The sequence below is a fragment of the Cynoglossus semilaevis genome, chromosome 15, assembly GCF_000523025.1.
Source record: "Cynoglossus semilaevis isolate Cse_v1.0 chromosome 15, Cse_v1.0, whole genome shotgun sequence".
NCBI lineage: Eukaryota > Metazoa > Chordata > Actinopteri > Pleuronectiformes > Cynoglossidae > Cynoglossus > Cynoglossus semilaevis.
The window spans coordinates 17,536,325-17,563,733 of record NC_024321.1 but is presented as its reverse complement, the minus strand read 5'-3'; the positions used below and the strand labels follow the sequence as shown (position 1 = coordinate 17,563,733).

At 39.0% G+C, this 27,409-nt stretch overlaps 1 protein-coding gene across 2 annotated transcripts in view; it reads left to right on the top strand.

The window, feature by feature from the left end:
- LOC112488131 (protocadherin gamma-B2-like) overlaps window positions 1-17,009 on the top strand; it is a 34,488-nt gene extending 17,479 nt beyond the window's left edge. For both annotated transcript variants that reach the window (XM_025062896.1, XM_025062895.1), the window contains exons 4-6: window positions 15,554-15,696; window positions 15,913-15,960; window positions 16,344-17,009. In XM_025062896.1, the coding sequence (XP_024918664.1) occupies window positions 15,554-15,696; window positions 15,913-15,960; window positions 16,344-16,676 (524 nt within the window). In that variant the 3' untranslated portion in view covers window positions 16,677-17,009. The remainder of the gene's footprint in view (window positions 1-15,553; window positions 15,697-15,912; window positions 15,961-16,343) is intronic.
- Window positions 17,010-27,409: the final 10,400 nt, after the last annotated feature.

The following is a 27,409-nucleotide window of genomic DNA, read 5'->3' as shown; positions in this document are numbered from 1 at the left end:
TGCCTTCTCTTCTTTTTGTCCATCCTTATTCTTTTTTCTGTTTCCCTTTCTTGAAAACACAAGGCTTTTTGTTTTTAATCCTGCTTTACTGCATATATATGTTTTTGTTTTTTTTTTTAAGGAGGATGCTTTAAGTTTATTTTTAAGTGACAAATGTATTTTGTAAATAATTATATTGACTTGACTTTTGGCCAAATCTCTAAATCTATGGAGGAATACTTTAAACTAAGGAGGAATACTTTAAACTAATCTATGCTTATAAAAATAATGTTAATCCGCTTATTGTCCGCTGTGCATGTGAATAGGATGTGTTTGAACTCCGTCGCTCTTCTTTTTCTGGTTTCTTGTTTCCTCTGCTTCTACACATTCTTTTACCACCACGACGAATACCTTGCACTTTTAATTAGCTCCATGGCAATTCTAATTCAATAATAATTAAGGAGCAGGAAACTGCCCTGAGGAATAATGTATTAAAGCCTTCCTCTTAGCTTGTTGATAATGTCTGTGTTCTCCCTCCAAGCTAATTCCATGCTGCTGGCTGACTTGTTTATTCTACATTTACTATAGTCTTTATCCCTCTTTCCTCTGCACCGCTATTTCACAGCATTCATGTTGTTCATTTGCCTTCGATTTGTAAGAAAAAAAAAACATTGACTCTTGGTAGTTGTTGAAGATTTATGGTATTAAAGTTTGAATCATGTCCTGACCTTCATCCACTGTCTGAATGAAGGATTACTAACAGAGAAGCGTACATTTGGATATAATACGGTCACAAATTCCACATTTTGTATCTGGTGCTGCTGATGAGAATACCTTAATTTACTAGTTTTAAATCACAGTGAAGAAAACATTTCAATTGTTTTTCAAATTTATAGCTCTTCTCTGCATATTTATTTAAACCTAAGTAAGTGAAATTGCTAACCAGCTCTTTACTTTCATTGGCTTTGAGCTACAACAGTTTAATCCAAAGAACCATAAAAACCTACTGTACTGCAGAGTTGATTAAACCCTGACTTTGGAATTATGTTCACAGCGTGTTAAGAACAGGACTGCTGTGCTTTATTTTAGCCTTTAAGTACTTTAGGATTGTACCTGTACATGGAGAAAGTCTGTGGACACACTGGAAGGATATTTTAACCTTCAGAAACTGGAAGACCATAAATCGAACCAGTGTAAGGGACTGAAAGGCCAAAACAGGAACCCCTCAGAATAAGGAACATGAAATGACTTTTTTATTAAACTAGGTTTTTCTATTGGAGAAATCTATAATAATCTATGTGTAATGCATGTGGGACTGGAGGACAAAGGTTACTTCCTCGTGATGCCGCATATAATGACACTACTAATTAAGTGTCTCACAATGTGGTGGTAGGCTCTAGTCCTCATTTGCACTGACACCGCAGTTCAAGGTGAGTTTTCCTATTCCTACTATTTTTTTCTTTTCAATTCACCAGTTATCGTCATCACGTCAGTTATTAAAACACCCAGTCAGAGTGTTCCAGTAACCAAATCTTCACGTCTTAACAATAGAGTTTGGCCTTTTGTATTAATTATTCAAATTCTTAATAAGATTATTCACAGGGTGTCGATTAATCATGATTAGTGATGATTAATCATGATTGTCATTTATCATAATTGTAATTATTCAAGGTAAATCGTCATTCCTAAATTTGATAAATATTGACATCTGAGACTATCAGGTTGTCAGTGGTAGACCTGTTTACTGCCCTTCTGTTTTACACTCAGACTAGCAAGTGTTCAGTAGCTTTGATCATCCTAGACCTTTAACAGTAACCACTGCTGGATCTTTAGACCATCGCTCAGGAGAGAGAGCGTTTTTTTTACACAAAATACAACTTGTCTTCTGCGTTGCAGTAGACCTGACCAGCTTCAGTATAAATGAGTGCTTGTATCTTACATGATGGGGATTTGTCCAATCATCTCTATTATTGGTCAAAATGAGACAACCCCCTCAACATTGACATGTCAACCTGTATCCTGATCTAGAGATAACTTCAAACATGTCCAGGAGATATTCCTGTGGACTGTATGATGTCTCTCTCTCTCTTGTCACCTAAAGATTCCTTTCCTTCTTTTCCTGTCAGAAGGATGTTACTCTTGGTCTTCCTTCCTCCTGTGAGAGCTCTGTGCTGCCATTGAGCTCCCACATTGACTCCCACAGTGACTGCCAATAATGCCAACAGACCGCCATCCATGAGGGACCTCTGTTTTGGTTTAGTCAATCATCCCTTATCTTTCCCCCATGGTGCTTTGCTTCCCCTTCCCACCCCCTGGAAATAATGTGGTCCACGGTTCAGTGGTGTCTGCAAACACACCATCCATCATCACACTGTGCCTCTCTGTATTTTCTGCACTTACCTCACGCATTATGCATTATAGCCAATGTAAACAACACAACACAACACTCTAGCTTTGAGTTGCAACAGCGTTTTAGTTCCCACAACAATCACAACTATAAATATGTGGGTGTTGAGTCCACTAGGATTATGGAATGACATTATGTGTCCTTCAAAATGTAGTAACGTTTTCACTTTGTGCTGAGTTTTTATTTTCCATTTTTTACTTTTATTAAATATTATTTTGGTTGAGTCAAATATCTTGTTTGTGACATTGTTTTGTCGTCTTAACAACTGATTTGATTGTTTTGAAGATAACCGAGCGTGTTTGTTTTCCCTCTTTGAATTCCTAACATGCAGTGCAGTGGTCGGTTCAAAGTTTTTTTAAACCAGGTGGTTGATGAGGTGTTGTATTATGATTTGTAGATAGTTGTTTTGACCTAATTAATCCTACTACTACAGGCAGGAATCACACATGTCAATTGATCATGATTTGTATTTTGCTATATGTCATTTGCTGTTTTATACATGGTTTAACGGGAGGTTCAACTTCAGGTCAGACCGCTGACTGACCTCAGACCAGCCTCACTGAGTGCACAGCAGATAGTAAGTCTGCAGCTGACAAGCTGACTGACACAATTGTCAAATGGATTGTGACTGACTGTAGACTGATTATTATTGTTGTGGACAACGACTTCATCAGAGTTTTGAAAGTTGTCTCTTGATGCTGTCTTCTGACCACAATCAGAATACACAGTAATGGCTACAATCCAAAGCTACGTTTTGAGTTTTTACATTTTTCCACATCAATGCAATTGTTCCATCATTTAAATTAGTCACACATACTGTGTAACGTCAACCAATGTGAAATACTTACATTCTTCTACCAGCTGTAATTAGTCTTTTGGTCCAACCATAAATTGAACAAAAGTCTGTTTTAGGACAATTCATTGATTTTAATGATTAATGAATGAATAATTAAGATCACAGTGAATCATGATTCATCATTATTACGGCTGCCTTTAATAATAATACGCAGAAATATAATACCAGCAACAGACCAGTCAGAAAACTGAAGTCAATGAAGAACTAAAAGGAAAATGAGGTTTCATAGACCTGGTCTGAATTTTATTTATCACATCACAGTTCACCATAGACTGCATTAATACCACTGCTATTAGACGTTTGTAGACTGTTCACTGAAATTGAAGAATAAAAAAACAAAGTAATCGCTTTTTTCATTATATGCTGAAGTGCTGAATAATTCTTATTCTTATTCTTGTAATTCTTAAAGTGCTGGAGAGGTAAATTTAACAAGTCAACGAGTTATTAAATCAGCATGAACTACATCAGATCTTTTGTTAGTTTTGTTTTTGTGACTTAAGTTACCATACCACAAATTAAGTTTATTTATGGTTTGCTTGATGAAGAAACAAATCACCAAGTACCTCAGAACTTGTTGTACTCTCTGATGTTAATCTCTAATATATATATATATATATATATATATATATATATATATATATATATCATAAATCCTCACAGTATGATTCAAGGCAAACAACTGTGACTAGTTAGTGCGCTTGCAGGTTTGATTCCAGGAGGAGGAGTTTACTCTGGTTTCCTCACACAGTCCATACACTGGTAGGATTAGGATTAGGGTAGTTAGGTCATCCATGGGTTTGAGTGTGAGTATGAAAGACTGTTTGTCTCCACTATATATGACCCTGTGATGGACTTGTGAACTGTCTGGGGTGCTACCCCTCCCTCACTGGATCACTGCTGGAATTGGCTGCAGCTCTCCTACGGCCATGAGAGAATTAGGTTGTGGCAGATGAATGAATGAACCACGTGAGCAGACAACAATCTAGATGACAGGATTGGCCAATCACCAAAAGCCAAACACCAGCAAAGCCTGTGGGCTTGTGATAGCAGGAGGCTCACTTAGAATCCACTCACAGCCCTGCTTGTGAGTGGATTCTAACTGACCATTATTTTGAGCAAGCACCAGAAGAATATCAGCCTACTCTCCTCTTTGTCTTTTGTTAAGCATTGGCATGTTTCACAGACGGGTTAAATGCAGAGAACAAATTTAATTGGTTGCAGCAATACGAACAAAGGTCATTTAAGCTTCTTCTTCTTCTTGAGAATTTGTACAAGATTCTCATTTTTTGTGATTTTTACAGTAATTGAACCATTTAATATACAGCACCATCTTCTGCAGTGCATAAGTTCTGGCAGTGGTGTGTTTTATAAACCAGACCGTTCAGTGAAGTGTAGAAACAAAGGACGACAAAGATGAATGTGGACTTTTTATGTTGTTTTTAACCGTTTTGTTTGTATTTAAGTCAACACGCTGGGCTCCAGTTTCCATCCTTCCAGCACCTTGACAGAGTGAACATTTGTAGCTGAGACAGATGTGATGTGGCAGAGGCTGCGTGAATAGACATCTGGTTAAGTGCACATTCAGTAGCTTTGATCATCCTGGACCTTTAACAGTAACCACTGCTGGATCTTTAGACCATCGCTCAGGAGAGAGAGCATTTTATCCTGTGTATGAAAATGTGATGAATTTCTACCAGAAAGCTTTTGTCTGATCTCTCTCTAACTTCTCCTGCGGCGAGGCCTCCTCTGTCAAAGTCTTCCTGTTATGACCAAAGAGAGGGAATACAGAGAGACAGAAACAACGGCAGGGAAACACACTGAAAACTCCCATGGTGTGTGTGTGATATTTCTACGGGTTGTAAAAGTTAATTGAAATTGTCTGTGTGAGTGTGGCGTGACACCAGGTTGAGCAGCACCGCCACAGCACACGGCGCACTGTGCTGACAGGCGTCACAGTGATGGCGGCAGCAGTTAGATTACCTGACCAACTGAAGCTGATACAGATATTACTACATACTCATAGGTTCCAAAAGAATCCTAGACACATGGTTTACTCTATTTACGCCTTTGGGGGATTTTCAGCTTCCTGGCAATTTGAACGCATTGTCCTGTGTCTTGGAGTAAAACACAGTGTAATCCTCATGGTGAATTTTTTCCAGCCTTTAAGATAATTATACATTTTACATTTTTTTATGTTTGGCTAAATTTAAGCTAATACTTAACTGTTAAACAACAACACTATCTCTCTGGTTCAGATCTGCCTTCATTTGATAATAAATAGAAATAATAGCCGTGAAGGTTACAGAAGCCAAAATGTACTACTTATTGTACACACTTATGGATTGATTCGAAGGACATACATTTGGATAGAGATGATTTTCACTTGGTTTATGTTTGATTTCTTTTTGTTGTTGTTTCTTAAGAGTTTTGTGAAAAGAAATTATGACAAGAAGAACGATTTAAAAAGGTAACACCAACAGACCAGGACAACAGAGCGATATGTTTAACAACACAGCAACCATTTAAAACGTCTCCAAGTTTGTAGTGTTGATAATAGATTCTCACTATTGTAATACATTTTTGTTTTTTCGGCTTTTTGTGTGTGAATGAATGTGACCATGCACCGCCCTGTTCTCCAGTGCTGAAAGTTGGCAGATCAGCTTCTTGCAGCTGTTTATCAGGCCCAGGTGGGTCACGGCTGATACCTGCCTGAGCCACACAGAGCGGCTAACCTGGAAATTGATGTTTCACATCAGCGACCACCTCTCTCCACTTCATCGCAGGAAAGTTGCAGGCATGAGGAGGGTTAGTGTGTGTGTGTGTTTGATCTTGGTGTAGCCATACTTGTGGGCACGTTTTCTAAATAGTATTGTGGGGACATTTTGTATTGAGTTTGAATCTGAGATTGAAGCAGAGGTTGAACCAAACCAATGAAATGATTTACCTTATGTCTCTTCCAAGTGTTCATCAAACAGAAATCTGTTCTCGCATAATATTTAAAAAAAGGCAGAAAATGTCTTTAAATATGAGATTGGTTTAATTTCCATCATTCTAAAACAAATAAATATAAATACTATCCAAAAGTATTACTCTGAAAATGGAACCTTGAGTTAAGGGCACTTTATTTGTCACCTCTGAAATGGCTTATTGTCAGTGGAAATGGCTACTTCACTTACAGCTGCTTCTGTGGATTGTACCAGACGAGTGGCCAGAACAGTTACAAACGTTGGTTTTCTTTCCGTTAGCAGCTGCTGGGAGACAACTTGTGGCACTAAAAGAAAGTGTGTTAAATTAGATGGCCACAGTGTAATATTAGCTCAGGTCACCTGAGGCTGGTGTGAATTGTATGAAGAAAGGTTATCTTGTCCTTGTGTTGAAAGCTGACATTTGTTTTAATAAAGGCCAGGATGCCAGTGCCAGATAGGATTAATTGACAAGTGGGGTGACTCCACTTTATGCCCCTCATTTACAGACCATTCTGTGGCTCAAATCTACTTGTGGTTTACCAGTGTTTCAGTGATTATGTCTCTAACGCAGGTGGAAATAATTCACATAAATATATGTTCTCTTCATCTTTTTTGATAGCAGGATCATGTGTCAGTTATCTAAATCTGTTCATGCTAGCACAGTGATAGGCTGAGAGAAGCCTGTGAATCTTTGGATGTGTGTGCTTTAGCACCCTAGTGGCACGAGGAGCTGAGGAGAGACAGAGGGAGCCATAATTGAACTCCTCTCTCTTATCTGGCTGCCGAGGAGGTGTTTGACATTTAACAGGCCTCCTTAGAAGCACAGATCAGTTTTTAAGGAATAAGGCAGACTTGTCTGTCATCTTTTCTCCATGTCTTCTGTACTCTTTCTATCTCTCTCTCTTTCAGTCTTGCACAATCTTCCTTTCTCAGTTTTTTTTCTTTTTTATTTCTCCACACAGTTTGTCTGGAGTGAGAAGTCAGATGCAAACAAATCTTGGCGTTTCTGTTGTCAGATGTTGTGCATATGAGATACTTCTTATTTCACACTGACTGTCCATTGACTTACACTAATCTTGTATTAGGAATGCAATATATGCACAAACTGGGTGACAGTCTAAGAGTGGGTGAGGAAAGGTGGGAGGAGTCCAAATGTGATCAGAGCAGCTTTGTGTTTTTTTTTTTTTTACGTTTCTCTGCAAAAATCTGTCCCTTTTCCCACACTGACCAACCAGGTCAACAACTAATCTGCCGGTGCCAATGTCTTTGTCAGGAAACAATATTAATTTTAGCTAATTAGAACCTGAGGCTAATGAGTGCAACAGATAATGAGTTCATTTATAATCCATAAAACAAGTGTGCGGTGTTATGGCTTTAAAAAAAGGCAGCCGGACGTCAGAGGGCCAGAGGAGGATCACAGCAAACAATCTAAACATGTGGTTCTGCATTTTAATACGAACATCAGCACACACATTATCTTGTTGTGATGTGCGCACACACACACACACACACACACACACACAACTAAAGAGCCTGTTATGTCTGCATTGCAGTCCCTGGCGGACAGCTTGAACACTTCTCTGTATTTAGCCACCCTGTCCTCCTGTCCTTAATGTCTCTGTTGTCTTTAACCATAACTTACTTCTGAGCTTTCTACTTATTAATTGGTTCATTTCTGAAAATATTTTAATTAGGAATTAATAAAAATAGTTGGGGAAAAGAACAACAAAGGAAGGCAAGCACATAAAGAAGAAAAAAGAAAGAATTACGAGGTACGTGAACAGAGATGGGAACGTGGATGGATGCCAAGGTTAAGATGTTACACAGCAGGTGGATTTTACAGTTAGAGTTTGGAGGATGTTGGTGGACTGATCCTGATTTGTCTGGCATTACATCAGTAGAACATAGAACAGAAAAGCTGCAGCTGCAACTGTCAAACAAATATTCAATAAGAAACAGAAATTCTTCTAAAAACATTTCCCTCAGTCAGTGGCAGTGCAGTGCAGTTCCAGGGTTATTTCAGCTCCTGAGTGAGTCATTGACTGCTCTGTTGTGTCCTGTCAGATGGGAGACAATATCTACCACTGGTACAGATAGCTGGGCTTATATTTGTGAATGAGGCAGAGACAACTGTCCTTTGGAAAAATTCATTTCCCATGTGATATGACATCAACTTGCCCTAATCTCTCAGCCAACAGTTGGGACTTTCTTTGTTGAATATGTTTTGTCTTGTGTAGGTCTCAACTGCAGGTACCGCCATTCAAACATTCACACCAACCCAAATGGCATTAGAACAAAGTTGGTGCCGTTTATTTGGACAAATGAAAATCAATATGTTTGTTTTGTTTTGACATTTGTTTAACCATCAAACGTCTTTGACCAAGTTTGACTGTAGTACTATAGAACAAAACACAAGTAAATCTGAAGGTTCCTTTACGCAGTCTAGTACGGTCAAAATGACCGACTGTTGTCCTCTCGGTGACATTCTAGGGAAACACCGTTCTTAGAACAGTCACACATTTATTATACCTTTATTTGTCTATAAAAGATTGTCAGTTTTCTGGCCAGTGACAGCCAGGGCTGGGGTCAGCTGCCACAGCTTGATTCTTGACTTTAGTACCTGCTCCCATCACATCCTGAAAGCTGAGAGAAATAACATCAGCCCCATATTTCAGTAACACACAGGGCAAATGATAAACATGTAAACGGGAGAGGAGAGGAAAAATGCCACAGTGGAGTGTGTGTGCATGTCCCTCTGTGTGTGTGTATGTGTGTGTGTGTGTGTGTGTGTATTTTTGTTCAAGAAAAAAGGTGGCATGTTCCATTACTGCCTCATGATTTAACACTCTCCCAGGTAATGGTCAGCCCCTGTGAGGTCAGCAGAGGGCCACTGTCAGGGAGAGTAAATGCGAGGAGGATGAAAGAAAGAGGCAAATAGCCGAATGAAAAAACTGGGCTGAGCAGCAAAATTAAGGAAAACAGAAACACCCTGAGAAGGTTGGAGAAGCACAGGTGATCGAAGGTGACAGGGCGATGGAATGGCTGTGTGTTTGGGTCTGAATTTGCCTTTTGTGATGAAAGAGTCAGGGTCAGGCTGGGTCAACCGTCACCTGGCTGCACCACCAGAACATACATCACTGCTGTCCATTCCTATCAGCATGGGCTTTACTTTGCTCCTCCGTGAGGCCTTGATGAACAGGATGACAAGTGACAAGTGGGTGACGAAAATGAAAGTGCTGATAAAAATGTAAGACTGACAGAAAGGAAGAGAAAATACCGCGTATGAAAAGCTGTCCGACTGTACCTGGTCACAGATGTGTTTGAACGGCAGTGTGCTACGGCAGCTTCTCCTTCCCACATCAGTGTCCACTCATGTCCTTTACTGTCCATCCAACGTTCCTCTTGTGATTGGTTTAGTCGCCGCCTCATCTCTGAGTGTTTTCATCATTTTGTCATGTGGTTTTATAAGAAAGCCAATCTTAAGCTGGGCATTTCATCATACAGTATATCTCATCGTCCATACTTCACTACGGACTGGGCTGAATCACTCACTTTGGATTAAAGGAAAGTGAATGATTCATAACGACAGGCAGTGTCAAACTCGTATATAGTGCTGAAACACTCACGCAGTATTTGCTGTGACCCTCTAAGTTCCTGTAATGTTGCTTTATGCATACTTTGTTAAAGTCTCACACCACTCATTGTGCTGCAGCCTCCATAAAAATGCCACAGTTCGTTCTCCACTGTTTTCCTCCTTATAATAAACAAAACCAAAGAGGCAGCAATTTCCTTTTTGTGTTTCACCCACACGTTTAGGTCAAAGTCGAGCTTTTGATTTGATGCTGATGGTACAACAAACATCTGTATTACATTATTTGGGCTGCCGTATATACCAGATGGCTTAATTTATAACAGTTGACTGTAAAGAAGTGTATGAAGCTCTTGGTTAATAATGTTATGATTTGATAAATGGATCATCACGTTAATCTTGCTCCAATCCTGTGCTCTTCGTACTTACAAGCTACTGACCATTTTCTTGCTTTTTCTCTTTGACCACCAGTAGAGTGTTAACTGCCCTTTTAAGTTTGAGATTTTGCCAATATATAGAACTATTCTAATCAAATTCCCATAGGAAAAAAATAGGGCTTGATGTCTTGGAAACATATTTTGCACTTGCTTACAAAAATGAATGCTCTGGAAATTTAGCTACTCACAGGAGCATCAAATCGTCAGGTGAAATGGGCCCAACAACACTAGACCTGTAGGCACTGTTAGCTTTGTTGATTCTACAGCAGCGTTGTAACAACAGGGGGTAGTTTTTAGCTAAGTGAGTCTGTAAAATAAAAAGGTAAAGATCCAAAATCCCCAGCTTTACCAAGAAAACGGTTTGGGTTTCAGACTGGTTTAAACTGCTGAACAAGCTGTGGCTAGTTGCAGATTGTTTCTTATGTCACTGATACAATAAAACAGAAGTAAAAATGTGACTGAAGAAACAAACCCTACTGCAGTCAACAGTCTGCGAACATTTCTTTGCAAACAGTAAATATTACAGTAAATACTAGGTTGTGGACATAAGAACACAGTATTACTGTTTAGAGGTTTACATTGTATGACATAGCTAAAATACATTCCAACATTCCATTGGGTCTGAACAAGGCTCAGGGGAAGTGTCTGCTTCTGTGACTAGTTCGGTTTGTTTGCGACAACCCTACCTACCTTACATTTAAAAGGAGAGTCTAAAACCAAACACACACACACACACACACGATGTGTGGTACAAGAGGTGTGTGTTTCTCTCAGGGAAGTCTGGGAGAAAGACAGAGGGCGTTCTCCGTCCATCCGTGACAGATTTAGTCATAAATCTGTTGGATTAATACACAGCCACCCAAGGACTCTCACAGTGTGTGTTGTTGAAACACAGGAGTCACTTAAAGCCAGACTCTAAGCACTATTTGTCTTTGGCTCTCTTTCCCATCACAGACATTGATGTTGTGAAGTCTCTCACGCACACACAAAAGCCAGGCATGTACACACACATATACACACACAGAGGAAGTAAGAAGCAAATATAAAATACAAATATACAAATATAGGAGTTCTTATAATATACTTTTATTTCTATGCAGCAATTAAAAGCTTTTTAATTTTTAAAATTGTAAATCTATTTGTTTTTTCAAAACACAAACATCCTGAAACCATAACCAGGGTGGGAACAGAATCTTTCTCTCCATCGTTGGCTATCTAATTCACCTCCCAGGGGGGGGAATCTTTACTGTCACTCTACATAGCCACGTTTTTCTGTACAGAGAAATGAACTATCTGCTGCTGTCCTCTTTCCAGCTATCAAAGATGCCCCCCGAACACAAATACCTCTCTTTGTATGGAAATTAAGGTCCAAGCACTCAGTTACTGGCCGCAATACTGTTGTCATTTCAGGTAGATCTTTTGGGTTTATTTCCTCATCCAACTGGCTTCCCGGAAGAACTAGATTGTCTAGATATTAACACAGCACACACCACCGTGGGCAGGGAAGGCAAGCATGAGATTATTTCAGCTCATTTCCATATTATTTCAAAAGGAAAGGAATAAAGTTTAATTTATTGTGTTTGGCTGGTAGTGAGGGTTCAAGTTAATGCATGTGCCCCCAAGAGATATCTTAAAAGGAAGAGTCTGAAGGAGTGACTTAAATCCCTGATGAAAAATTTGAGTCATAAATTACCTTCAAAGTGCTTCATACGAGACACGCGTAAATAGTGGGTCCTCCGCTTGTATGAATGCAGAATGTCTATGTTTAAACCACTTTTGATCAATAACATATGTTCTGCCTTTTTGTGTCTGTTAGCGAATATGGAAAGCTAATGTGGATAGTTTAATGTGTTGCCGAAGTTTATATTTTGGTGTGTTCAGTGTAATGGCCCAAGTTAAAAGCTTTATTGCCATTTCTCATTTGAACAAAAGTAAATGGCATTTCTGCATGAGTGTGTCTCATTGTCTACCAGTTTATAGCAGCATCAATCTTGTACTGCAGAGATTGGCACAGATGCCGACACACACCGACTTTTTGTCATGGTGCGGAAAAGAACCAGACTTTTATGGCACACGGTCAATTAGCAGGGATGTGGACTTGAGTGCTGACTTTTTCTCTTTCAGCACCGAACCTGTTACCTAAAAGCTGATGGATTTTAATGTTGGAAATTAAACAGCATTTTAGCTTAGACTCTTAGCCTCACAATCACAACTCAGTTATGTGACAGACGCCAAGGCCTTCCATAATGGCTTTTTATACTGAGTACACTTCTACAATTCTTTTTTTCCTCTCCTATGGCTACAGTATATGTGAGGGGACAAAGTCTGCACCATTAAAGAAGAGAATGCAGGCGCTGTTATGGATGGGCTCATGCTGTCAGTTAGCAGAAGACAGTATTTGTCTGTGAATTTTTGATGGGTTTGATTGATGTGAGTCAGCATGGCTTCGGTTTGGCATCGCTGGTGTGTTTGAAGGCTCTCTTTGTCAGTGAATAGACAGTGAGGTAACATGAGTGCCATCACACTGACTCATCAGCCCAGACCTGAGCCCTGCCTCAAGACCATTCATCAAGTATTTATGCGTAGCAGGTAAAGATCAAGAATCCTTCTCGCCTGAACCGCCACACCCAGTTTTTGTCGTATATACTTTTTTGTGCCTCTGCGATTGCTGATAGCATTCTGAACATTACCCATATACCCATTTAGTCTCTTTGTACCACAGAATTTAAAGCTATAATTCACAGCATACCTGAAATTGCACTGCTGACAATGCCTGTCCAACTGAATCAGTGCTTGGATGAACAAAGGGTCTAGAGATGTCACCAACATAATGAAAAGGGCTTTGGCCTGTAGCCTCTTTTCTTTTGCAAGCTAGAAGCCCAAGGGCAGGGCTGAGCCTAGTCCTCTTCTATCACATGCAGCTCCTATTGATCCAGCAGGGATTAATGTACTCCAGTGACTGATTTAGTGATCCTAATGCTCCCCTTTGCCTTTCCTAAAAGATTGGGCTTCTGTGTAGTTTAGCACGTCTTTCTACATTTATTTTTCTTCTTCTCTTTCGGCTTTATCCTTATGTTTATTGGTTTGGTTTTCAGGATTGACACATGAAAGCAACATATCTTTGCTTTAAAGAAGTCCATCTCTATAAGTGCACTGAGACACTTAGTAGTTGCACACTATTTTTATTTTATACTATTTTATCTTACCTCTATTATACTAACTTGTATTGTTAGTATTCTTTACTAAACATTTACATTTATGTATCAAACTATCTGACAGCTGAAAATTTTGGCCAAAAAAAAAAATCATCAGTCATCGGATGAGTTTCACTTCACACCTTTGGCTACTTGTGCTGCTCATGGCTTGACAAAGAAGGTGACTAATAAGGAGATTACGGTGCTAATCGGAGCTTATGCTGATCAGCAGCATACTTCCTTACATTTCTCCAGTGTGATAAGAAAATGTTTATCTACCAGCAGTGAAGCTGGCTTTGGGCAGTAAAAAAACCACTCAAAAACACTGTAAACACTTTATATAGCAGTTTCAGTAATAAGTTATAAGTATTTTTGTTAAATTGAAAAGTTATGAAGATACAAATTAAGTGTTGTGACTCACATCAGCTCCCAAGTAATCAACATTTGAAGCATTTGCTTATGGCACGATGCCAAATAAAAGAAAGAAACCCCATAAATTTCTCCTTTTTATGTCTTCATGTCACACTGTGTGAAACATCAGAGATTAAGTCTTCGGGTTTATTCTTGCTATTAAAAGGGTCAGGGGACAACTGAAAAGAGAAAGTGTGAAGGGGAGAGAAGATTCCCCTCGCCCATCGCTCTTGTCATGAGAGCAGCGGTGAGAGGAGGGGCAATGTTAATGTGCAATACATCATTCATAACAGTAATACTGGCATCACTTGCTTCTAAATAGTATCATTTGTCAGGGGAAAGGGCTTGGTGTCATAGTGTTACAGATAAGCTTGGGAAGGTTGCCTGGAAAGCACTCACACACAAACACACACAAACATACACACACAAAGCAGTAACTGGGAGAAGTGTAAGTGGAGTTTTGGCCTTTTTACCATTCGTGGCTATTACATAGCTTTTATGTGACCTTTGACTTCTAAATAGAATAAATGAATTCATCAAACAAAAGCACATACCATATAAATGGGCATTGCATTTGGTAAAAGATACTCTTCAGTATAATTCCTTCCTTCCTTCTTTTATATATATATATATATATGTATATATATATATATATTCTAGTAGCCTGTCAGGAACAGTTTGAGCTCCTGATGCTGCATATTTTAATCTGAGACCAACCACATGTGTTTAATGGCTTGGTTTATCTTCTCCATAGAAGAAGTTAATCTTCCACAACACTGTGGTTGGTGCACAGAGTGTTCAGTTCTCTTGAATGTATGCCTACACTCATGAAGCAAACAACTCCTCTACGGTGGAAAGGTCTGGAAGGAGTTAAAAAAAAAAAGAAACTGCTATTATTGATGACTAGGAGGTAAATGCTTAATTTGCAGTGTCCACGGCCGAATTATAACTCACACTGAAAGCAGCTGAATTTGCATAAATCTCATTAGATGCAATGAGAGGCATTCATAAATCGTTATTTTAATTAGTAACTTTTCCACCCTTTTATAGGAAAACCGTGGTATATTAATAAAACGAGAGGGTGTGTGATTGTGGAGCCTAATTGGTTGTTGTGTTAAGCAGTTTGGTGCACATGTGACAGGGATGATTTAGCGTGGGTTCTCCTCTCTTGTTTACATGTGTGTGCATGAGTGGGTGTGTGTGTCTGTGTGTGTTTGCCTATGTTGATAATTCTAAACCTTGCTTTTTGTATGTTTCTGAATACTGCACGAGCTGAAACTTGCTATGTTGACTTGAGTTCAGCACCATGGACAGTGCCTTTACCAGCAAACAATGTTCACCATCAGGGGATTGTACTTTCACAGTAGACACTACAGTGGTTCTTCCAAACTTTTTTTTTCCAGAGTCTGCTAATAAGTCTTGTTCTAATGGTTCAGTGGGTCTCGATGTTGTCCTCTGTGTTATTCTGAATCCACAGATTGGAACTGACTCCACAGTATTACACATACTGTGTAGTCAGGTTTCTGAAGACAAATCGAAACTGTCTGATGTTGTCTATTGTTTTTTTGTTTTTTTTTTTCATTTCATTGATTATTTGTTTTTGAATCATATTACATTTTAGGAATTTATTATGATCAATAACTACAAGGCTACAGCCTTAAAATTAAAAACACACTTGTGGAATGACCCTACTTGACCTTTGACTCTTGCTCAGGTTCATCTGTGGCCCAGCTGGTTGCACACGATCCTGAAGGAGAACCTTTGGTGTATGGGGTTTCTGGAGAAGAAGCCATGAGGTACTTTTCAGTCAACCAAGACACAGGTGTCGTCTGGCTCCGTCAGCAGCTTGACCGCGAAGTAAGGGCGACACCACAATCTAATACATTTCAGATTCTCTTTTACTGTGTTTTTTTTTTTAGCAAACACTAAATGTTAAGTGTAATTTAGTAGACAAAAATAGCTAAAACACAAGTTAAAGTCAGTTAAATGGTCAAATCTGTTAGTTCTGAAAAGTTCTGCTCTGCTCACTTTGATTCACCATGTTTTTGCTGACGTGTGTCTTTTCTTCACCAGACCAAGTCCGAGATGCAGGTTGAGTTCTACGTGAGTGACATTCAAGAGGTAAGAGCCAGATTCGTACTGTAATCGCAGTTATGACACCTGCCACCTACTGCTGACACCTGGATATAGTCTGACCACATGTCACATAAAGACCTTTCCCCTCAGTCCATCTTTCCAGAGTCTCTCACTTTCGTTTCTCAGCATTATTTCTGTTTCTCGCATGTAATCATTTTGACACCTGTCTCACTCTGCACAGTTTAGTTGCTGAAACATACTGACGTTCAACCTACTCTCCCCCGTGGGTAATCTGTCACCTCTTTTCATTTGCACTCACTCTTAGCTTGGTTTGCCACACTTTTTTTTCTTTTTGTGATAACGTGTCTTTGTAAAATAACAAGTGAAGAAGGTATAAGAGTTACTCCGTGCTGTGTTTTCTCCATTAGATTGTCAAAGACACTGTAAACATCCAGATTGGAGATGTCAACGATAATGCACCAACCTTCCACGGGCAGCCCTATACCATCCACATACCTGAGGTAAGGAGAAATGTTTGCCTTTATTGCATTAACGAGAGCAGCAAACTAATGCGTCAGCCATGTACCAGCCGGGGTTTCCTACATCCTGACAATACGTTGACCTGTTGTGTTGATGTTCAAAAAATCTTTCCCTCTGAAGCATCTACTTTGGAGCTGGAATTTTGTCAAAGTGAAAATGAAAAACATGTCTCAAATACACCTGCACTTGTGCCTGTTGTAACAGTGGTAACTGCATGTTGAATACATTCTGTGGTCTTCAACTTTTCATATTGCTTTTGGTCTTTTCTGCCCTGAAAATGGCAATGTTTTCTGCACACCCAATCTTGCTACAATTTGAGGAGGTGTCTTGGAGCGCACGTTTGGCATTGACAGACTCTCTTATAGAGGAGAAAAACAATCGTTCTGTCTTGATATCTGTTCTCCTCTGTTTTCCACAGTCATGTTCTCTCTGAGTATCCCCCACCTCTACGTTCTCCCTGTTTCATCCCTCGTTCTCTCATTCTTCTTCTCTGTCTAACCATTGATATAAAGTAGATACTGCAAAAGAGTTGAGTTTTCTCTACAGGGTCCAAAATTCCCACACAAACAAATCTGCATTTTTGACCTAATGAATGCAAAGTCATTTTCAATATTGACTGAAAAACCAGGAAAGGTTCAACTTCAGCTCAGCTGTGTGGAAGTTACTTGTTGTCTGTACACAGATTCAAGCTCCTAAAGCAACAGACTTCCCTTTATCATGAATATTAATACAATGATGTGAGCAGTGTTTGACCCTCAGTCACTCACATACTGTTAGCTCTCTTCCTCAGAGAACTCAGAGGCAGTGGGATGAGGTGAAAGATCAGTCTTTTCTCCAACACAAGACACAGCACTGAGTCTAATTCAGCTGCATTTAATTACAGTGAAAGAGCTGAAGCGAGTTGCGATAAGACATAACTTAGTCACGATAAATAATGCAAACCCTCTGCATGTTACGGTGCACAGTGTGAGACTAATGCAGGTGAGGTGTCTTTTATCACAAGTCTCAATGAACTCATTTGTGTTCCGTGTTTGATAAATGGAACTCTGCAAATTCATTCATATTTCTGTGACTCTTCTCCGTCGTAACGATGCAGCACACAGTTCAGTCTGTGCGAGAAAGCCCTTTGTTAAAATTCTGGAAACTTTGCTCACTCCTCCTGTTTCCCATGCTGCCGTTCCCCTTCTTCTACCCTTTTCTTCACCTTATCTTGTTTATCCACATCTTGCGTTACCTGCATTTTTATGGCTTCATTACCTCAGTGACACAAACCGACCTCTAGCGGGCAAAGCAAACACACTGCGACATCACTCCATCATGCTGTCACTCAGTGGACAAGCCCCAGTAACTTGGGGTTAGAGTGCCATCAGCACAACTAGATAGTGCTCCTGAAGTGCGGTGCACAGTGAAAACAATGGGAAACAGTGATGGACGTAGAGTCAGCAGAACAGTAAAGTAATAATGACAGAGAGACGGAAGATTCTAATGATGAGATTTCACACGAGCAGAGTCACGGGACAGTTTGAAAGAGACTGAGAGAACGTGACATGAAGAACTTTAGGGTTATCCAAACAGCACCGGGAAGAATGTTCACTGATGAAAGGCTCATGCCTTGTGCAGATGAATGAGTGTGAGTGTCAAGGTGAGCAGTGTATTAGAAAGAGCAGAGGGAGTGTGTGTGTGTGTGTAAATGTCGTTTTAATTTGTAGAGCCATAAAGAGGGTGAAGGGGAGCAGGTGGGCTGCTACCATTCCCTCTGTCAGTGCTAATGAGTTGGCCAGATTTACATCATCCACAGGCCCAAGCTTCAAGCAACAGAGACTAGATACAAAGAGTGACAGCAATCACTGGGAATAATGTTTTGATAGAACAGCAGATGGGCCAGAACCCAGATCCATTATTCGATGAGATGATAGGCTGAACTAACAATGCACTGAGAAAGGGCTTTTTTTTTATACACGAGACACAGTCATCTGTACAGCCCTGTGTTTGTGAACACCTTATATTTCTGTCACATTATTTTGATAAACAAATGCTTTTCAATCAGTTGTGGAGCCAGCCACTGACTTTATCAATATTACCTTGGATCCTCACACTCTTCCACTTCATAGTTCATGGTTGTTTTCAGAGAACCATTGGGACAATCCAACAACCAGACAATTTTTTCATTTGTTTTTATCATTCCCATCATTAATTCTACACTATGTTAATGTTGTGGAAGGTTGTTAAAGTGTTTTTGTAGCCTTCATTTTTTCCAGAAAACCAGTTCTAGTTCCTGATTCCTTTATCAAGACTCTGACATCTATCCCTTGCTACAAGATGTGGATAAGCTGTTCAGTGCAGACAGCTCTAACGTATACATAGATCACGTAGAAGACTCCAAACTTGTGTTGTAATTAAGAACGGACACACATTTGTTGCCAAAATACATAGTAAAGAAACGGCTGACTATGAATGATGGGCCAGTGATACAGTAACGTCACCATTTCTCTCTGAGTCTCCATGGAGTTTGATCTCAGTCCTGTGTCAGTGCGAGGTCCTAATTGGTTTTAGTCTTCCAGCTGAAGTTTTGTAAATTTCTCCAGGATAAATTCCAGGGCCCAGAGTGAATGCACACACTAACCAGTGGAACTCAAATGTATTCAATACTGATTTAAGCATCATCTCCTCTGGTCGGCGGTGTAATTGAATCTCCTGGTTACTGAGCTGGTTGACAGGAACAGGCCTCAAAGAGAATTCTGCCTGACACTAAGACCCTGAGCTCTATAGGGAGGTATGGAGGGATTTAGGGAGAAAGAGGGGAAAAAAAGATGGATTAAGGAAGAAGGTTAAATGGGAAGCAGCCAATATTTAACTCACCCCAGGTTCCATTTATAACTTTCTTCTACACAGATTTAGTGCTTAAGAGTGAATAAAAAGGAAAAGTTTTATTGTATCTTTTTTTAAAAGAAAACTTTAAGAAAAAGGTTTGTTTGTTTGATTTGCTGAATAATTATATCTGACATAACTGATCACAGTGACTTCATAGACTAGTTTTATATATGTGTATATATACAGTACATATATATTTCTTTTGTAATACAAAAAGGATTTTTGTTTATGTTTATGTTTTATTATTTTATTTATAGGCAGACCTACGAGCACTCCTTTAATTTAATTTTCTGTCATTAAGTGGGTCCTGTCATTATAAGTGGACTTTGAAAACACTTGTTTTGTAGCTGCTTAAATAAGTTGTCAAAGGACGTCAGCCTGTAACGCACATTTTCTGCACTTCCTTTCCAGTCCAGAAGTTAACGCATTCAGTGCTTTAGAACATTTCATTAGCTGCCACTCATGAAGCCAAATCACATCGTCTTCCCCTCTTTATGTTCCTGTCATTTACCTGATCCCACTGAGCATGAAGAGCACCTTGATTTGTGTGCAGTCTGGTGATGAGGAGGGACTTCTGTCAGAGAGGATGGTGTTTGTATGCAAGTAACAATCTGAGTTTATTTAGGATGGATGGATGATGGATGATGGATGGGTAAGGAGGAAAAAGAAAGAAGATGGGTAGAGGGATAGATATATTTTACAAAGAAAGAAATAAAGCGATGGTAGGGACAGTGCAGTGGAAGTGGAAGAACAAAAGAAAAAGAGTGAGACTGAAAAAGACTGGGTGAACGAACAGGGAGAGAGAACAACTTGCACTCCCCAAAGCCATTAAAGTTTGATTCACCCACTCCTCACTCTTTGAATAAATCAACCTGTCATTCCCTTTCACCCTTTCTTTCATGTGTGTGGGTCCCACCTCTCCATCCGCACCCCCACCCTGCCTTTGGCACTCTCCTTCCCTTGGCAGAGTTGTGAATTCTGACAAGGTTTTGCGAACATGGAAGACAGTTGTGCATCTTGTCAGTTCGTCCATATTCTGCTGCACCTCGTGTTTGTTTGTGTCTTGTGTGGGAAAGGGAGAACGACAGACCACAAGCTCCCAGGGCTTTTTGCACCTTGTATGGTTCTTTGGTTGTGAGGGAAAGAATTCTGTTGACAGAGGGAAGAAATTACTTTACAGTGCATTGGAAATAATATTCAGCTACCGGTTGTGATTCATACCAGATCGTATGTTCACATGAGGCACATTTTATCACAAATCCTGACTTCTGTTTGCTGCAGCTGACTATGCATCTCCCTCTCATTGATCTAAGTTTCATTTCCTTTATTGTTCCGTAAACTGTTTTCCCTGATAAATCTTTATAGCCTTTTCAATTTGCTCTAATCCTTAATGTTTTTCAAATCCCTAATACAATGAAAGGGATAGAGTGTTTAAGAAAACTTTCATGAACTACAGAGGAAAGTGAATAAATATTTGCAACAAACCTCCCCATAATGTATTTGGTATATGTCCTATTTACAGTTCAATTAACACCTGAGATCCCAGCATTAACAGAACTATGATACGACTGACATTGACGACAACTCCAATCAGTTACTGCCACTAATTACCATGACAAACAGATGTTTGAGCTTTAATTTACATTCCACATTGTCACTGTAGTCACATTCTAGTGCAGCATATTGTTTTCTTTCTTTAGAAAAAAAAATAACAAAGACATATTAAGAATCATTAATCCATTTAAGATTCTTTATTATTTTTTGTATTTCAACATGTCGTGTGTTAAAATACGACAGCAGCTTTGGTAATTTAGAAACGTTCATGTTTGTCTGCATTCTTTTGTGTTTTCTGATAGAATCAGTGAAGATACAGATCTCTGAAAAACATTTCCTTTGAAGTGCTTGGAAATCATGTGGAATCCAATATGATAAATATTTTCATTGTATTATTTAATACAAATATTGATTAGGATGTGTTATATATCTCAACTGTTTATTTAACTGTATATTTTTTACATATATACAAATATATGACCATTATTATAATTCTAAACAGTAAAAATAGTTATAATTAACATAGCAAAAATAACAAGATGGATTCAGAGTTTTCATGAGTGTGAAGTAAAATGACCTGATGGCTCAGTTCTGGCCTGCGGTCCTTGAGTTTGACACATGTGAGTTTGACTGTCCATTTATCCTGATCTTGCTTTTTCTTTACTGTTGGTGGAAACCCAACTCCACACAAACAGAGGGAGAACATCCAAATTCCATTGAGACTTCTTCCTGTACACCATGAGCCCCGAACACATCTTCCACCATGTGGCCATCTGCTGAATTGTACCATTAAAAATTCCTCCTAATCATGACCACATAGTCAAACAGTCAGGTCTTGACCTTTCAGTGATTATATATCACTCTATATTCTTGAACTTATGGATCATTTTAATTCTTTCTTTAGCAGATTGTGATTCACACTTCTACCCTGCTTCCATTAACCTGCCTCCTAATGGTCGGCTCAGTCTGGGTGTGAGGATACAAATAGCTCGTGGGCATATGGAACTGAACTCTGTGTTTGAGATTGTGAGTTTAAGCCACAGTTAATGCCAAATGTAATGGTCTGTGGAACATCAGCATTGAAATGTGAGGGCCCGATCAATGCTGCTTTCATCTCCGATCCCTTTCTGTTCCTTCTCATCAGTGACCAAGGTCAGTTTTCATTGGAAATGTTGCACAAGTTACCTTGTCAGTGAAACACCCCTTGACCAAAGCGATCTCTGTTTCCATACCCTTCTTGTTTCATGTTTAGTGTTAAGTGCTGTCCCAGTGTTAATGCTTTGATGTATAATGGAGTCATGGACTTGACCACTCCTCTTCTTCCTCTTCTTTCTTCCACTCTTGTCTCTATGAGGAGGGAGTTCCCCTATGCAGCGTTGGAAATTTGTGACATCAGCTACAAAAGAGATTTATGCAGGAGAACGAATGTAGATATTATCAATATAATCCTGTGGCCATTTAAAAATAAAGAAACAATAAGAAAAAAGAAACAATTCTGCTACCACTGGCTGTTGCTACAAAACAGGCTAAAAACACACTGTCAATCTGTGCCATTTCAGTTGAAGTCTCATTAGGATGAGTTAAACTAATGGGAAAATGTCACTTGAATTAAGAATATGAGAGAAAAAATGAGAATTTAATAAATTACCTGTAGGCTAATGGGAGAGGAAACAGTTGCCCTATAGTATGTTATAATATATAGGTCATATTTATACACATCAATATTTCACATTGGTTATAGATGTGGGAGCTCTGGCTCACAGACCCAGGATAATAGGAATTTTTTACCTTGTGCCTATTATGTGCGTCATCTCAGCCGTGTAGCTTTGGTTCAGACTACTTACTACAACACAGTCAGAGAGAGAGAGAACAGAGAACAGAGAGAGCAAGTACAGATGTTTGGTCTGCGGGAGAGATAGAAAATATTCAGAGAAGGAAGAGTGATGAGAGTGATGTGAATCACTGCTTTTCAATTAGGACAATTTGGAGGATGAGAAAAATAGAGATGGAGAAAAAAAATCACAGAGCAATTAGGACAGATTGGGCTGAGATTAATTTGGCTTTTTCTGAGGAAGACAACGTGACAACAGCAGAGGGATGTATGTTTTTGTTATTTTGTTGATTACTTCTATATTAAAATTAAAGGTACAGTACCCAGAATTACAACGACCTCTCTCAAGTGTATCATTAGTTCCTAAATAAGACTTGAAACAAAGTGGTAAGAAAAAACAGCCTCATGTTAATTATTATTGTTCTTGATGTTAATATTTTGAATTTATTTTTTATATTTCTTATTGAGATGAAGTTGTTGTCTGTTCAAATTCCGTACTTCAGGTTATAGGATTGTCAGCACTAGACTGTTCAATAATCCCGTTTAGCCAGAACTAAGACTGTGTTTTTGATTTCTGTATTTGTTAATTTGTTGGAGTCTGACACCACTGACCTGAACGTTTTAATATATAACCATTATGTTCTGATGGTATGAGGTTAACAGAAACATTTATAACATCCATTTAACTTTATATGAAAAGTCAAAGTCATTTTCTTACATGCCATTATACTCATTATGTTTTTTTAAATGAACCCATAATGTGTCCAGACACTCAGACAGCCACGGACTCAATCACCACCATTTTCATCTTGCAGTGCTATAACCAGTCTGCAGTTTGGCTCTTCATCTCCATCCACCACCGTCGTCAATAAAAGGCTTTTTCTTCATTACCTGTGGCTTCTCAGCCACTTGTAAAGTTAAATAAAAAGTCGTTTAATTAATATTTCCCCTGACGTCAGATGCTGCACTGTTTATTATAAGCAGAGCTGTAAAACTCCAACAAAAGAGAGAACACCAAGTGCAGTGATTAAAGGCACACACAAAAAAACCATTATTTCACACTCTTGGGGTGACGTGATCCTGTCATGACACCCATCTAATGAAAAGCACAGTTCACTCTGGAGAGGTCAGCAGCAAAGGTCATGGTGGATCATACCACTAGCCTAATGTCTCTCATGTTAGCTCACTCTCTTCCTTTGCCTCCAATGCTATTTTATTGAGACTAATGATTGGTTCCTTTAACTCTCAGCTCAGAATAAGCTTTTATTGTGTTCAGGTTAAGAGCTAGGCAGCTGTATACCCAGCATATTAGAGCCATTTAAATACATATAACATATAACAGAGCAATGTTTTTATTATTACTAGTTAGGATTTACCTAAAGCTTTTTAAGTCTGCTCTGTTTAACAAACATCTCTTGTTGCTTGTTTGCATGTAAAAACCATCTCTTGCATATGGTCAGTACTGTAATATTAACGGGCTTACAATATTGACATCTCCACCAAGTTTGTGTCTGCCCTACCATAGTAAATAAATGTGATTATTAGGGCGGTAAGAACTCACACCTGAAAAAAAAAACATAGAAACAAGGCATAAAAAAAAAAAAAAAAGCTGTAAAACGCTCTTAGTGTTGTGAGAAAATTGTTCTGGTTCTCTCTGGGCACCAGTGACTGTCGGTGTCAAAGAACTGAAAGGCCTTGATGTCGTAAAGTGTTTGTCTGACAAAATCTTTGCCAAACCTCCAAGTACTTACAGAAGACACTCAGGGCAGGTTGGAGCGAGTATATGTTGTGTTTGTTCCAGTGACTTGTTTCAAGTGAAATGTCAACCTGTCAGGGGTTAATTAAAATATAATCAACCCTTTTGTCAGCGTACAAAACGGTCTTTTCAGGACTCCAAAACTTTCATATTAGGTTTTTTTTCTTGTTTTTGTGTGTGTGTGCTAATCTTTATTCTGAAGGGTTTTTTTTTTTTTTCATTTTATATTTCCCAAATCTCTCCTCTCTCTGCTTCACTCCATCTATCCCCTCCATGTTATTTCTGGGCAATTGACCAAAGAATGTTTCCCCACACTCCCTGTGAATTCAAATTAGACGGCTTCATGAATGACTGCAGTTATAATTCTGATGCTCTATAAAGCCTCCACATGTCTACATGAAATAAGGTATTAAATAATGAAAGTTTAGCCGTTTGTTCATGATATGTACTAATCCTCGTTTATTGTGACTAATAATTCAGCTAATGTTACATAATACAGCATCAGCTCACACATTGTTTACGAAATCAATGTTGGACTACAGTGCTAATACCACAGGCTATTATTTGTCTTCACATTTCTTCTCGAATCCACACACAAACACAACAAATATGTGCGTGGTTTTACTGGTCCCTCATTCCCCTACGTCTTTAAAATAAATGTAGGCTGATTAAAACTAGGATTTTATGGGGAACTGTAAAAAAAAGCTAAATAAATAAAGTGCTCCCATAGGTAATAGTGTATCTGTTCAGCGGCCCCCATTTGATTTGCTTTTAATTCTACTTTTTAAATCACTTATTAAAAATGAGAAGTGGAGAAGAAAATATTTGAGGACATGATTAAATGGAACCTTCATAAATTCTGCTCGATTGCTGCATCTGCGGTTTTATCCATCTCATAAGTCTTCTATTTTATTTATTTTTTATTTTTTTCAAAATGGTGGATGAAGTTCTGTTCCCTTTTTCTTTTTTTTGTGGAAATGACTGAAGGAGCTTGTTAAGGACACTAACAGCATTTAGCATTCGCTACAGGTTAAGCCTTTAAAGAAGCATTCGATATTTTTGTTTACCTATTAGCTGAGAGAATAGCTGTTGCTGGAGAACCTCCGCTGGGATCAACCCATCTGCCTGTCTCTGTCTGACTGTCCCTGTAAATCCCTGCAGCAATCCAACCTCACTGCCTTTACATTCAACCAACAGTCCTGGCTCTTTACAGACACTCAGCCATTATCTGATACAGGAGGACTGAGAATAGAAGGTGTGCACAGAGAACAGAGTGAAAGATAAAGAAATGAATTGGTACTTTTCACCACTCCTTCTCTACTAATGTTTTTTTCCATTCAAATGCCAACAATGCAATACTATAATATTAACTTCAATTAATTGGAAAAAAACAAACATTCAAAGTACCAAAATACTTCATGGTTATTTGAACGAAAATACACAAGCTGCCATTTTCTGGGATTTTATTTTTCTCAGCTCTCTGTTGTATATAACCATTTTGTTCTTCCATTAAATTACCATTGCCTGACCAATCCCGCCTGCACTGGTCAGAAGAAAGAAAAGAATGGCAGGAAATAAAATGAAAGGAGGTTATGATGTGAAACATTTTGCCCACAATTTCTGTACATTAGACAAGGAATGTCCTTCTTTTGTGTCTTCTGTGACCATCTGAAGTGAAATGCAAAGGGTCAAGAAGTGAGATGAATTGGCAGGGAAAGGTGACAACTGTTAGCTGGAATGAAAGGTGAAGGTGTGAGGAAGGAGCAGTCAACCAATATTGTCAATCTGGTTATTAGAAAAATGGATTTTCAGGCCAGACCAATCCAATCTTAAAGAAAAGCACAAATCCACCATATAGTCAATACAGATACAGGCTCCCAGACATTTTCAACGACTTATATAAACCGCTTATATAAATATGGACAGCTATTGGTTTAGGTGCTAGACAGAGGACTGTAAAGGTACATCAAGAGATATGACAATAAAAAAAAATAAAAACAAAGCTATTCCTCTACATAGACTGACACATACAAATACTCAAATGCACAAAAAATAGATTAGTACTTTTGGATAATAAAGAACAAAGGAGAAGGCAGCTCAAACCAGAGGGAGGATGACTAGATTGATTAGAAGAATATTGTATACTAAAGTGTAAATTGGAGAAACTTTTTTCTTATTATTTTTCTCTTGTGACGTCCACTCTCCGCTCTGAGACTTCAGAGACACGTTAACCTTACATTGTTTAGTCTGCTTGAAAACGAAGCGAATCATCCTCCACTCTAACACGTTGACTGGGTTATACATTTATTTAGCTCCACACTCAGGGTGTGGTCTTTTCATTGTGTTGTCTTGTGTAAGGATCCTCTCTGCCTCCACTGCTTACCCTGCCTGTGGACCTACAGAGAACTGGCTAATCACTGGTCCATCACTGGTGCTGAGGGAAACAAGTGTGCAGCCCCACAGTTCCTAAAGAAAACTCCCAAAATGCAATCTCACAACAATGCAGGATTCCTGCAGCTGGAGTTAAACTATTGATAAGCAGACCTATCAGCAGATTGCATGTTGTCACTCAGGGAGCCTGTCTCCAAGCTCAGACTAAGCTCAAGATGCCTCTCAACAATCAGGTTTGCAATGATGGCATCAGCTACCCAGGCTTTACCACAGGGGATGCTGAGATTGAGAGGCTTTATGAGGTGAGTTTCATACTTCATCCTCAGCAGCGATGTGTCGATTGCAATATCACTGGAACACAGAAGACCAATGCGGCTCTCGCGGCAATGTCGCCACAAGTGGAATTGCTGTGACAGACGCATCCTTTTTATGAGTAGTTACACAGAGCTCAGCGGTTTGACACAACATCTGGCAACATTTACCTTGTCCTTTAGCCTTTGTCCTCACAGAGCACAAACTGGGCACAAAGCAATTTCATAGTTGAGATGGTT